At 42.5% G+C, this 13,880-nt stretch overlaps 1 protein-coding gene across 2 annotated transcripts; it reads right to left on the reverse strand.

Moving 5' to 3' along the window:
- Positions 1 to 284: 284 nt before the first annotated feature.
- LOC115047019 (ras-related protein Rab-37) lies at positions 285 to 10,169 on the reverse strand. Of its 2 annotated transcripts, XM_029507644.1 has the most exons (9): positions 9,425 to 10,168; positions 8,388 to 8,498; positions 6,462 to 6,503; positions 5,169 to 5,235; positions 4,894 to 4,946; positions 4,433 to 4,498; positions 3,628 to 3,684; positions 3,469 to 3,545; positions 285 to 1,464 (listed from the first exon to the last, which is right to left on the reverse strand). In XM_029507644.1, exons 1-9 carry the CDS (start codon positions 9,536 to 9,538, stop codon positions 1,359 to 1,361), a joined length of 693 nt encoding a protein of 230 aa, XP_029363504.1. In that variant the 5' UTR covers positions 9,539 to 10,168; the 3' UTR covers positions 285 to 1,358. The 2 variants fall into 2 exon arrangements, with proteins under 2 accessions (XP_029363504.1, XP_029363505.1); XM_029507645.1 differs by lacking the exon at positions 8,388 to 8,498 and having other exon boundaries at positions 9,425 to 10,169.
- Between the last annotated feature and the right edge of the window lie 3,711 nt (positions 10,170 to 13,880).

Consider the following 13,880-nt stretch of genomic DNA (forward strand, 5'->3'; position numbering starts at 1 on the left):
CAGGACACAGATGTTGACCAATGTTTTAAAAGAGTGAACCTGTGAACCGAGTCATTCTTATGGCATGAAATTGGCAAAAACACATGTACCGTAAATTATAACCTGTCCATAAAACACTTGTTTACTGCGACACAGCGGCGAATAAACAGTGTAGCTGCTGCCACACAGTGGTTAATTAACCTCAGCACATCCTGACACGCCCACTGCTCCCACTCATTTTCCCCCGACTCCCAACACATACAAAGACACACAGATGAGACTCACTGCAAAAAAACAACACCACATACATTACAAAATATACTTTTATATATCTATATATATAATATGATAACAAAGAGCTTTCTCGTGGCACTTTGTGATCACTGTGACGCCTCAGAAGAGGGACAAATGTGACATCAAGCAAGTTTGACAAGCAAACATTCATAATGAACATTGTACAAAGAAACAAGTTACATGATGTGGTGCATGAACAGATACAGCTTCAGTACAGCCTAGACAACAACATCCATCATTAAAGGAGACACAGGAATGTATGGCAGTGCTGCCTGTCTGTGAATGGCAAAAGGCAAACTGCATGCTGAGGAAACTCTAACTGAAGGCATAAAAAAAAAATAAACTCCCTGTATGATATTTGGTGGGATGATTCTCCAGCACAGTTACGTGTACAGTACTTTGAATGAAGTTTCACTGGCCCTGAATTTAATGTACAGACACACGCAGCAGGCAAGTGCCCTCAAAACATTGGCTTTATTCTATCTAACAGCAGTACAGATGTGAACAGACGGGATCATTTTAGCTACAATCTGACGGTGAGACTGAAGTCCACCTCTCACACACACACTAGATTATCAAAGGATAACAATGAAGACTGTAAGGCCAAAAGGTATTCAGTTCACAGCCTGGTAAAACTGGGATGAAACAAACTAAGAGCTGCATGGCAAAATGCTATATCCACATCAACCGTACTGATTATTTTTATAAAACTGCTGATTATCGAAAGTGGGATGTTAAATCTGTTCTCTTTTTGTCCCTGAAGATGGATATAGCATTTCAAATTGTAACTCCTGACTTGTACTTTGATACAACTGCCACCACAAAGACCACAAACATTTCTACACATGACACAAAAGAGATTTAAATTCACATTTCATGTAAGGGATGGGCACCAAACTAGATTCACTTCCATTAAGCCGAAAGCTCAGTGAGTGAAGTCAAGCCTGTCCGCTTCTCAGATTTTGGTGCTGGGATTGGCTTTTTGTAGTAGAGCAGACATTTTTACCTCAATCCCACTCACTTCCTCCCTCCCTCTCTCTATGTTTCTCTGTGTGTGTCTTTCTCTGCCTGGTGATCAGCATCAGCTAGACAGAGCTGCAGCAGCCAGACTTGTGCTTCTGGGACTCAATGTAGTCGTGTATCTGGAACTTGGGGTCATTTGGCTGCTGTGTCACTCTGTGCTTCAGCTCCCTGACAAAGAAAAAGGAGAGCGAGAGGAAGTTAGATGTAGAGGGGGTGGATGTGTGGGATGCAACATAGACAGGGTGAGCAAATAAAGAAAATGAGAAGGGAAGAGAAATAAAACAAGCAAGAGGGAGGAAGAGAAACATCCCTGTGTGCTGAGATTTAATCAAAATGCCTCTGGCATGAATCATCTCGTTTAACTTGCACTTAAAATACCCATCAGAAGATGGCAATTCATTTATACTATTTTCATCCACAGCATTGAAACCATGCTGTGCAAAGAAACAAGCACTTTCATATTTATTTCTTTCTTTCTTGCTATTCAATAAGAAAGGTGTGTTCATGGAAAGCCAGTCAATAAAAAAGAAATTACACAGTCAATGTTTGAGATCTACTAGGGGGCCTCAAACATGCACATTCCCATTATGACAAGTCAACAGGAACAAAAATTTAATTGACTGAAAAACACTGGGATGTATTAGTTTCAGGAAACAGAGGGAGGCTTGTGAGGTTCAAGGCCATGACACAGAAAAGTATGCAAATACAGAGCCCAGAGGAGAGCATTTATGAGGCAGATTAAAATACAATCTCTTGTGTTTTTTGCTCCAGAAGCATGCTAAATTGAAATTGGATTCATATTGGTTTATTTTGGCCTTACTGTTGCAAGCAGAGAGAAGGGAGATGCAGCTTTTGAAGTGTAAAATATTTTTTTGTTTTGGAAATCACCTGTAGACGACTCTGGAAATAACAAAGGTAGTAATAACAACTCTGTATCATCACTTTTCCGTCTGTTAATGGTTTTTATTCCCTCTTGATTGCTCTCATCTGTGTAGGTGGAGAAGTGTAGAGAATGGTCTAGTAATTTCTTCCACCTGTCGCTTTTTTCCAGTATCGTGTTAACAAAGCACAAATAGAACTGCTCTGAGATTAACATTTTTTTGCTTAAAATAAAGAAACATAACTAACTGACCAGTTGGGTCTATAAAATCTAAATGTAACATTTGCTTCCTTCAGGGGTTTGTCCAAAACAAAGGTAACATTTTTAATTTGTGTATGTTAATTCAATTAAATGATAATAATAATAATAATTCAGTAAATCAGAATACAAAATTAAGCACATGCTAAATAGTCTGAATTGTGTGGATTAACGTTTCTCAAAGTTGGAATAAAAGGCCCTATTTCAAACCATGCCCAATTGTTGTTTTTTTATTTTTAATAGAAAATCAAAGGCAAAGTAACTGAAATAGCAATGCATAACTAAGAGGCCAAGGCAAATCTGATTGCATCTATCCATTCATCCATCGTATGCACTGCTTATCCGACAGCAGGCACACTCGGGACTGGTTGTCAGTCTATTGCAGGGCCAACATACAGACATGCAGCCATTCACACTCATGGGCACATTTTAGAATCACCTATTAACCTCAGTGTCTTTAAATGGAAGCTGAGATACCTGAGACAAACCCATAAAGTCCAAGCAAATTCCACACAGGCCCTGAACCAAGAACCTTCTTGCTGTGAGGTGATAGTGCACAATATTGCTCTACCTTGTTACCCATAAACCATTCAGAGTTCATTCATTCATTCATCTTCAACCCCTTATCTGTTTCTGGGTCGCTGGGGGTGCTGGAGCCAATCCTAGCTCACACTGGGCGAGGGCGGGGCACACAGACAGGCAATTTAGAGCCACCAATCAGCCATGCATATGTTTGAACGGTGGAGGGAAACCGGAATACTCAGAGGGCACCCACGCAGGCACGGGGAGAGGATGCAAAATCCACACAGAAAGGCCCCAGGCCGGGATTCAAACCAATGACCCTTTTGCTGTGAGGCACCAGCTCTAAACCACTGTGCTGCTGTGCTGCCCTCCATTCAGAGTTACACAAAAGTCAAATATTCGCAATCCTATTAGCTCTGTTTTGCTGCTCTGGTCTCCAGTTAGTTGGTAACTCAGATTGTTGTTGTTGTTTTGCAACAGACAGCAAGTTGGCTACAATCTTGAAGACTTACTTTGCTATAGCGAGAAAAGCTAGTTCCACATTGACTCCTGTTTTCGCGCTGGTCTCCATAAATGGTACACCATATTCCTACAATGGAAAAAAAATTAGAAGAGCAAGGAGAATGTTGTGGAAAATATAGCCACAAGGACCCATTATTATATTATATTACCTTGGCCAGTTTCTCTCCTTCCTCTGTCTTCACAACCCTTTCTGCAGCCATGTCTGACTATAAGACAGCAGTGGAACGAGAAAAGAATTCATCAAGGCAGCGATGAAAGGTCACAGATTCACCATGCTATTAGCTACAGTGATGCACCGTCATGTCGGGGTGGCCATCCCCGTATCTGCTGCACTCCCTCAGACTGATGAGATGAAGAAACTCCACCTCCAGCAGAAGACTGCTGCCACCAGTCCTGGTGTTCCCATAGTAATTGATCTAAGCTGCTGCTGTGTGTCACTTATGACCCTGGAGAGGGGTAAGTTTTCTCTGAACCACCAGAGGGAGCTTTTAGATGTTTTACCAAAGACTCCTGCTTGCAATGAGGCATTGAAAACACTCTTTTCATCATTGTGAAAAAAATTTGTGCATGCAAGGGTTGCTCTTATCAAGCTATTGAGTAGCACTGTTTTTAAATAAAATGTTTCCATTCATAATGACGTTAGGTGTTGATTTTCCAAATCAATATTTCTGTAAATAGACCAAAATGATTTTCGTGCACCATTATTCTTTTCATGGGTAAGAGAGAATATAAAAAAAACATCAATCCCAACCAATGAAGACAAATGAGCAAGATTAACAGTGTTCCACACGTAAATGTCTAAACAAGTGAGTGAGAGTTTGCATGAATGTATGTGCTGCACAGTGGGAGCATTCTCTGTCTGTCTGAATGTGATAAGAGTGTGTTGAAATTGTGCTAAGGGACCAGTTAATCTTCAGATCTTTTTATGTAATACAAAAAGGAAGCTTAGCTCACCTTGTTGCCGAGCAACATGATGACCACATCCTTCTGGGCATACTCGTGTATTTCAGTCAGCCAAGCCTTCAAAAGTACAAAAGACAGCCAGAAACAGACAAACAGGGGGAGAGAAGAGAGCATGATTGGTCAACGAGCAAAACAAATGCCCCACACGTAAAGACAGCATTTTCCCCTCTTCCGCCTGTGCTGCGTTATCATCAATCATGGTGATACCGAGTCATTCTCATCCTTTTATTGCTTTTCATTAGTGAAACCGGGAATTGTGTAACCAAGCAAACGATAGAATCATGCAATTTCCAAAAACTGCTGTGAGAAAACGTTGGAGGCCTTTCTGGTAATTTGCACATAAATAGACAGAAAGAAGCGTTAACCTTGAAAGGTCATAAGAGTAGGAAGTGAAAATGAAGAGACAGCAGTGAAAGAGAGCGAGAAAAAGAAAGAGAGAGAAAAGGTCTTACCCTGATGTTGTCAAACGATGGCTTACTGGTGACGTCATAGAGCAGAAGTAACGCTATAAGGGAAATAAAGGAGGAGTTTAGTTGCACTTTTATTGTTATCTGGTCCCTGTGTTATACAACACACACATTAACACCTACACTGGTCTTCTGTGTACACAAAAAAAAAAACCTCCACATCTTAGCCAGGGTGCTCCGTTACCTACACTTCGCTTTCCTTCACACACGCACACACACTGCATGAGAAGTGAAATATAGAAATAAAAAGTTAAGGTTACCCTGTGCATCTCTGTAGTAGGCGTGTGTTACGCTGCGGAATCTCTCTTGGCCGGCTGTATCCCAGATCTGCATGACAAACCACATTGTTTCACAGCAGCTAATGCAAGCTAATGGGAGTAAAAACATTTGCATTGAATCGACTTTTTGGTAATTTGTTGCTACACTGGCACACAAAGATGGGAGACAAAAAAGTTAAATCTGCTGAATGGAAAGCTCATTAGCCTAGCTCAGAAAAATAAACTTTGAAGCAAATACTGCATTTTATTGCCATAAAAATTCAAAATCCAGTCAGACATATTTTCTGTCTGACTGGAGTTTTGATTGGGCTGGAATCTGAATGACACAGAGTCAGACTGCAAACTAGGCTGAAAAAGACAATAGCTACATGAAATTTGATGAAGTCAAATTTCATTAGTTTAGTGAGTTGTAACATCCAAATAGGCAGCAAGTAAAGCCAGCAACAAATTATAAAAACCAGTAGTCATTATGAAAGAGTAGGAAACCGAGCATCCTGAACAGACCTTACAGGAAATGCATGAACGTTTTGATTATTTAGTTTGTGGTGCCCCAATCTGTACCTGAATTTGGCTGCAGAGAATCAAAAAGTTAATATAACTAGCCAGTGTCAGTGACCTCCATCTCAAGATTCACTGGTGGATTCACAATTTGGGGTTTCAAATTTATATTCTGTCATTTGTTTATTTGTATTTTTTGTTTGAATTTTGAAAGAGGAAGTGTGCAGTTTTTAGGTTATGTATAGTCAACGTTTTTTTGTTGTTTTGTTGTTGTTGTCAAAATAACCAAAACATGACATTTTCGTATTACTTTCAAGCAGTCTGAAAACTCTAAGCCCAATTTTTTTAACTTATTGTACAGCCCTCTGAATTTATATAACAGAGCTATAAAGACTCATGGCGGACCTGAATGGAATTTTTTCACAGGATATTTTCATGTTTAAGGCTCGTGCAAGGGAAGAGGAGCTGAGGATATACTTGAATAAGCTGAGGAGTCTAATTTTGGCACCACCCACTCAGTGCTGATTGAACGAGCTTGAACGATAGATGGGTCTGTGCCTTAGATCAACAGCATGGTGGCACACAACCCTGCTGGGTCCCACCCTCCATCATATCACACTGAATGTAAATCAGAGGCTTTCATTAGATTGACAGTGCAAACAATGACAAATTAGGCCAGCTACTGTCTGTCATGCTTTTTTGATCTGTTTGGTTTCTACATAATCTATAAGGGTTAGGCTGACATATGGCAGCCAGAAAGATGTTGCATTGTCTTACCTGGAGTTTGACTTTCAGGTTGTCAACATCCACCACTTTATTCTACAGAAACGAGAAGTGCTTTTAGAGCTGGAAAAATTCCCACATGGTTCAGACACATGGAGTGATGTGAAAACTGTATAAAAATGGTGACAAACACCACAGTAGACTGAAAAAGCTCATAGACACAGTGTGTGTCAAAAGAAAAGAAAAAAAAAAAAAGACGACTAAAAGTGGTTTTGAAGCCTGGCAGGGAAATTAATTTGCATCACCCACACACAAACAAGGTCCTGGTATTAGACTTAATTACACAACAGTGAGAAAGACGGTTGGCAGCATAACAACTGACTCCCCCATTAATTTCCTGCGACCCCATAGGGGTGCCCTCCGATTTGCAGTAGAGCAAAGATTGGCTTAAAATAGTTCAGGCACACCAGCTAAAAAAGGCTAAGTGTGATGACAGCTGAATGGGCTGAAAGTTAAAAACAAACAAGCAAAAACAAAAAAAAAACTTCCTGAAGGAATAAAGGTTAAAGTGGAAATAAAGGTTGGACATTCAGGTTCAGACATGCAAAGAAAAAAGGTCACAAGTGTATTCAACCTTGTGTAGCAAACACCACAAAAGAGAGGCTAAGATGGAGGAAGTGTTTGCAAAAGCAGCACTTCCTGAACTACTTCATAACTCATATCAATGACAGCCACTGACAATCAGCTCCTGCCTTTCCTGGGAACAAAAACAAAAATGCACACAAGGAATGCTGACAGTATAATATAAAAGATAAAAAAAAGAAAAAAAAAAAAAAGAAAGAAACCTTGGCGATGTTTGCAAAGTGGCAGGTGGAAGCTAGAACTGCCACCTGCTGAATGCTCTGCTTTGGCAAAATGGACATGGTTCAACCCCTGCATTAGTTGCCATGGGTTTCCATTTTTCCCCCAATTATGACGCGAGAGGAGCCTGCATGCTGAGTAACTGCTACAAGGAAGCATGCCGAAAATAGCCCAGCCATGTTACAAGCTGCCACAGCAGCCTGCCTGCCTATCCATGCATAGAGGACAACCTCAGCATATTGACTCAACTGCCGCTCAGTAGTCTGTTTCTGTGCCCCTTTCTTAAACGAGCAAGAAAACAAAAGCTAATTGTTGATATTAGCCGCCATTTTTCTGAATTAATAGCCTCACACTTAATCCAGCATGTTTTCACAAATGAATGCGAGTGTAAACCACCGTCACGTCCCTTTGTAGTGCTTTTTATGAATGGATTCTAAATACAGTGCCTGTTGCTTTTGCTTGAATGAGGCCAAATGGCAGCGTCCACATTAGCTGTATCCACCAAACATCCAGCAAGTTGTCTACATCGTCATCCAAAGAAGACAATACATCACTTCAGCTAATGCAACATAATCAACATAATCGTCATCTTCAACCCAGCCATACTTGACTTGCCATTAGTAGAAGTGTTTGGCCTTAATTGCAGGGACAGACCATGTGTGTGAATGCATGTGCATGAGGTGTATGTGACTAGGCTCTTCTGTCAGCAGTGTGACTCCTCCAGGACAGAGTTGAGCTGCAGCCAATCTTTCCAGGAGACAGGGACGTGGGCAGGCATCTGCCGAGATATTTATGAAGCCATCCACAGCGCCTGGCGGCACAAGTGGTCTGTGAACTTGACTGATTGGTGAAAGGGTTTGTACATTCATAGCTATAGTTGCAGAGTGACGAGGTGTTCGGCCTCAAAAAAAGGTGATAATTGGCCTCATGTCGCCCAAACAAGTGGATCCCTTGCTTCCTTGCAAATATCTTTCGATTGAGTTTCAGATTTCAGTATTTCCTCTTGAGTGTAAGAAGAATGCAGCACAGATGACAAACCAATGGTGGCTCATACAGAAATAATGTACAACATTATGAGTTATTCTGTGATACAGGGCCGCTCAACAGAATCTTTCTCACCCTAAAGTCTATTCCCACGGTGGCTATAAAGTTGCCTCCCAGAAATGCCCCATCTTTAAAGCGAACCAAGACGCACGTCTTCCCCACGGCAGAGTCTCCCAGCAGCATCACCTAAAGCAAAGCCATCACCAGAGAGAGGGACAACAGGTTACAGCTGGCCAAAAACACCACTGTCAGCCTTTGCAAGATGGTGAAGAGGGGGAGATTAAAGTTGGACGATAATAATAATAATAATAATAATAATAATAATAATAAATTATCTTGCAGTTGGGTGAAGAATACAAGCACATGATTCTGGTCATCTCCTTTTCTGTGTCAGCTCATTAAAGTGGTAAAATAACATGGCAAGACAGAGCTTCAGCACAGATAATGTTGTGATCCTCCACTGCTGACTGAACTGCCACCAACATGTGACAAGGTGCCAATACTGGAGAGCAGATTCAGCCAACTCTGTAATTTTACTCTCATCTTTATTTCAGCATGCATCCTTCTCGAAAAGTAATCAATGTAATTACAACAACAGGATGTGTAATTATAGAACCCAGCAGTGAGTGATGGAAGCCTTAAATTGTTATCCAAACAGCCCTGCTGCTCTCACCTGAACTGTAAATGGTCACAAAGTAATGCAGCTAAGGTCCAATTGAACTTTTTCCTTTTGGTTGGAGTCCTTGACTTAAAAGCAGTTACAGGTGTGACCGTGCAGCTTTGATTCGGATTAAACTGGAGGAGGTTTCCAAGAAGCAACAAGTTCTCCCTCAGCAAATATTTGGATCTACATTAGAAAGGGCGGACAGAGCGACCTCGAGAGATTTCCAGGCTCAGGGAGACTCAACATTGTGCTCCTGACCTGGTGCCTGTATTCAGCACATCAGCAGAGAGCACAGCCGGCTATAGTTGTCTCCCCATGTGAGGAGTCAGTATTCATGCTGCTGCTGCTGCAGGTACAGGCAGCTTCAGTCCATTTTAACAAGGCAAACAACAACAACAACAACAAAAAAAACAAAAAACAACTCACACTGCAAGACGGAAATACACACCTTGAAGGCAATATCATAGTACTCGTTAATAGAGGCGCATCTCTCCAACACATACTTGGACGTTCCGTTTTTAGTCTGCTTGTCCGTCAACGATGTCTTTTTGTCTGTGGACATCGCAATGCCGAGGAAAGTGTGCAGGCTGGAGGGAGCCGCACCACAGCTTCCTCCGAGACGTGTCCAAGACAGACGCGCACGGCGCGTGTCTGTGTGTGTGCGTGCGTGTGTGTCAGAGAGAGAGAGAGAGAGAGATCTCCGTCCGTCAGTCCGTCCGTCCGTCCGTCAGTCTCTCAGTCCAGGTCTCCGCCAGCCGGCTCTCACAGACAAAATGATCAGCGAGCGCCTCCCAGGAGAGAGAGACACAGAGACACAGAGGGACAGAGAGAGAGAGAGAGAGAGAGAGAGAGAGAGAGAGAGAGAGAGATCGGACCGCAGTATCAAATACACGGAAGCAACGATTAAAACTTGGGGGGGGCAACAAACAAGCGGCGGCGCCTCTGCGTCTATCAGCCGTCAGGACGGGCAGGTTCGGCGGAGCAGAGCGTCCTGGCGTGGGCACACCAAGTACACCGCTCCGGCCCCTGTGTGGCTGACTCATCCTCTACAGGTGGTACCGGATCACGGAAGGGGGGTCCGGGTCGTCCCAAACACGACCTGTCACCGGGGATTCACAGCGTGACATTGGACTGACTGATCATCCGTACGAAAAAGACGGCCCCATGTCTGTGTACAAACCTGCACGCCCCGCTACACACACACACACACACACACACACACACGCGCGCGCGCAAACTTTGTTTTACCTCCTTCAAAACATGTCAGTTAAATGAAATATGACACTTCCTTATTCTTTCTGCAGCGTTGTTTTTAGTAACATATTTTGTCTTTATATCCCCCCTCTGCAGCAAATACATGATAAATATGAGCTATTTTCATGAGCAGATGGTTCTGTCAAAAACTACCATCATTTTATGCTTCTATCATGTCAAATATGTCCAAAATGGTTTCACAGACTCAATTCCCCCCTCCAGTCTGAAGGTTAATCTTTTCCTGCAGTGTTTGTCTCCCCCCAGTGTTCAAGAAGAGGACCGCCCCCCTCTCCCTCCCTCTGTGGTACAGCCAGGCCTAATGAAACATGGTCAGAAATCATTTAGGTTACATAACTGACATGCCAAGTCTTGTTGAAACAGATGAACTCATCCCTGTGTGGCAGCATCACACCATCAGACATGGACATAGCCATAAAAGGTTGATTTTCAAGCACGAGTGAGGCTGTGACTCTGAACAGGGTTGCACAGAAGTTATGAGATGCACAACTACACAAAAACCCCTTTTCTTTTGTGTTTATGTTGTGCTCACTGCTTTATAATTCATGTTAGACTCCTGCACCCCTGTGATGGCATTCATTAGCTGGGCTGTCTTCACAGCAATTTAATCATAGCAGTGGCATAGCAGTAAAGAAAACAATGTTCCCCCTGTCAAGCAAACCCCCACAGATTGGTAAGGATCGAAATAAATGCAGCGACAAGAGGCAACATCCCAAACTGAAGAACACCACTGATTCATACTTCACTGACACACTGAGGGAGTCATCCAGTCCACAGCACAGAAACAGAGAAGATTTGCTTTGCAGTTGTGTCACGACTTCATCACAAACAACCCATCAGAGTGACAATGTCCTTCTCATCACTTGGGTGAAGTCATCAACATAGCCTGGAAGGGGGGAGGGGGCAGCGGCAGTGAGCACAAATCAAAATCATTGCAGAAGGCAGTGTGTAGCACTCACTGTGAAACCAATGCCAACAGTGGCAGTGAAGCAGCCAGTGATGAACTTGCCCTGGTCGTACTGAACGAGCAGAGAGGTCTTGCCCACTCCGCTGTCTCCAACGAGGATGGTCTGCAGAGAGAGTAACAGGGAGAGGAGATGTGACATAGGGCCCACATCCAGGCTCCACTGCTGCCTCAGCGTTCATACCCTGAGGCCAGTACGCTGTGTGGGCACATGGTGTAGCTTACTGTACGTGCTTATCTGTTGCTGCGGTGCGCAGCTCTCCGGTCTGTAATGTAATGTGACAGCCGGAGGTTGGCTTCATGTCTTCAGAGGGAAAGGGCATTGTGAACCGGGAAAGAACTGGGGACCTTTGTGTGTTTGGGCCCAAAACTGTGTCACTGGAGGAGAGATGGCTGTTCACAAGTGCATCAGCTCCAAAACTGTGAACAATGTTTACACCAGCTCAGACTTTTACTCCACTACACGTTTTCACAGTTGTATTTACTGCCAGTATTTCAGATTCACACTTTATACACATTTTTAATATTAAACACGAGGTTCCTTTGTTGTGATTGGATGTTATCCAATAGAAAAGCCTGTGGTTGATGCTCCTTGTCCTGGCTGAAATGCCTATGAATTGTTTTCAGTGTCACTAAACTTTACTGATCGGTTCATCTCAATTTTAGATCTGAGGAGGTAAAGCTAACCAACATTTCACAAGAAAACAAAGTTAAAGGAAAATTGTTTTTTTTTTTTTTCTTTCTTTTTTCTGAGAGCTTTGTTTTTACTTCTTTAAATCCTCTCACGATCTTAGAGATTTATCTGATGACCCAGTGGAACAACCCAATCTGTTTGCTGAGTCCGTAAATGCAGGACATTGACTGTAAGCTGTTTTACTCTCACCTTTACCTTAGAAAAAAATCTGCTCACACAAATAAAAGGAAACAGTGAAAGCAGGGTAATAACCATAATTTCTCACAGCCGGCGGGGATCTGCTGTTTTGACTCCACTCGTGTTGGGCGTTGGCATCAATCCACCTAGTCACCATGGTTATCATCTCATTGGGAGTTTTGGGTCCAGCCTGGAGCTGCCTCCCAGCAGATGCTAACCTGTTTTATTGACATTTATCGCCCACCCCCCTCCTTTACTTCCAGCAGGCCACCCAGCTCTGCTGTTTTCCTCTTATCTGCAGTTTCCAAGTGCCAACATGCGGCGTAGCATCACAGCACGGAGATCTCTGCACCTCATAATAAGTTCACTCCACAAATCCTGCAAAATATTCCTGCAGATAATCAGGTTCTTGGAAGTGGATGTTTGCACAGTTCCCAGTGAAGATGTAAAATGCTGAGTGAAGTAACAATTATTGGACTGAAAATACAGAAGAAAGCTTCAGAAGCCCAGCAAATAGATTGTTTGGGACAATGTACAGGAGGTTGGCTGCTGACATTCCTCCATGCTGGGAGAGAAGCACAAACTGGCCCTCAAGTACAAATAACAGACCAGAGGCCAACTGCTGCACAGATGACTCACTGTGCGAAGGGGAAGCTGTGCAGTGTTTAGCTGGCCCGTGTGTAAACAACACATTACTATTTCATGCTTCCTTTATCAAACTTTGATGTTGGAATGTAAATGCTCTCAAGGCTAACACCAAAACAGAAAGCAGCAGCAGCAGCGAGGCGCTATCTCCAGGAAGCACATGGGAACTCATGATGGCATGTAGGAAGTAAGGATACAGAAGTGGGTTTACAGTGAGGAAGGCACAAAAGTAGGCACAAAAGATGCTGGATATGTCTCCATGGCAACATGAGATTTCTGTGTTGTTTAGGTTCATCACAATTGAGTCCCGGGGTTAGGGTTAGGGTTACTGGCTGATTTCAGCATGTAAAAAACTGGATCCATCTGTATTTAGTACACTGTAGTTTCTGGCATGCTTTAACTGGGCAAAACAACAAATAAAACGACAAATTGAATTACTGAAGAAGCAGGCTTCTCTTCTGGGCCCACACACAATGTGCTATTTATTTTCTAAATACTGCTGGGCTGAGATTTTGGATGTCCTGAAGTTAAGGAAGGGGTCAAAGCATCTGACTAACTCCAGTGGTGAAGCAATAACATCTATCAGTCTGTGTGAGTCTGTGGAAAAATGCTTGTGTTGGTTTTGCCTTTAAATTGATGATGTGTGCTACTAATTTAAGGCAAAAGTCACTCTGCACATTTCCACTGGAGACTTATTTTACTAAGCCCATTTTTTCTTTGTCCACCAGCCAAAGTATATTGTTACATATTGCCTGACCTACAGCTGTAATAAGTGTGTGTATGCTGGACTTGAAATTATTTGTATTATTTACCTTAAAAAGCAAGTCCCTGTTATGTAAACTATGGAATTTAAGGGTGAAGACCTGTTTTAGGACTTTGGTTAAAAGTTGATTTTAATGTTAAGGTTAAGGTAAGGACAAGGCCGAGCCATGGTTTTCATAATGATTTGTCTTAAAGGAATGAATCTATGTCAATGTAATGTCCTCTGAGATTATAGAAACAAGACTGTGTGTGTTTGTGCGTTTGTGTATTGTGTATAAATGGATTACTACACTTGAGTGAGGAGGCTGTTAATTTGTATCACGTGACGAGTTGTATTAATTTCTTAAGTCATATTAAGGCCCGTCAACACGTTTGTCACTAAAGTTTACA

Source organism: Echeneis naucrates, chromosome 8, assembly GCF_900963305.1.
Source record: "Echeneis naucrates chromosome 8, fEcheNa1.1, whole genome shotgun sequence".
Lineage (NCBI taxonomy): Eukaryota > Metazoa > Chordata > Actinopteri > Carangiformes > Echeneidae > Echeneis > Echeneis naucrates.

Coding starts and splice junctions, on each gene's coding strand:
- LOC115047019 (XM_029507644.1), bottom strand. CDS start 9,538: ATGTCCACAGACAAAAAGACATCGTTGACGGACAAGCAGACTAAAAAC. Junction 5,236..6,461: donor ACCTGAAAGTCAAACTCCAG/GTAAGACAATGC, acceptor TTTGTCATGCAG/ATCTGGGATACAGCCGGCCA. Junction 3,546..3,627: donor AAGGAGAGAAACTGGCCAAG/GTAATATAATAT, acceptor TTTCCATTGTAG/GAATATGGTGTACCATTTAT.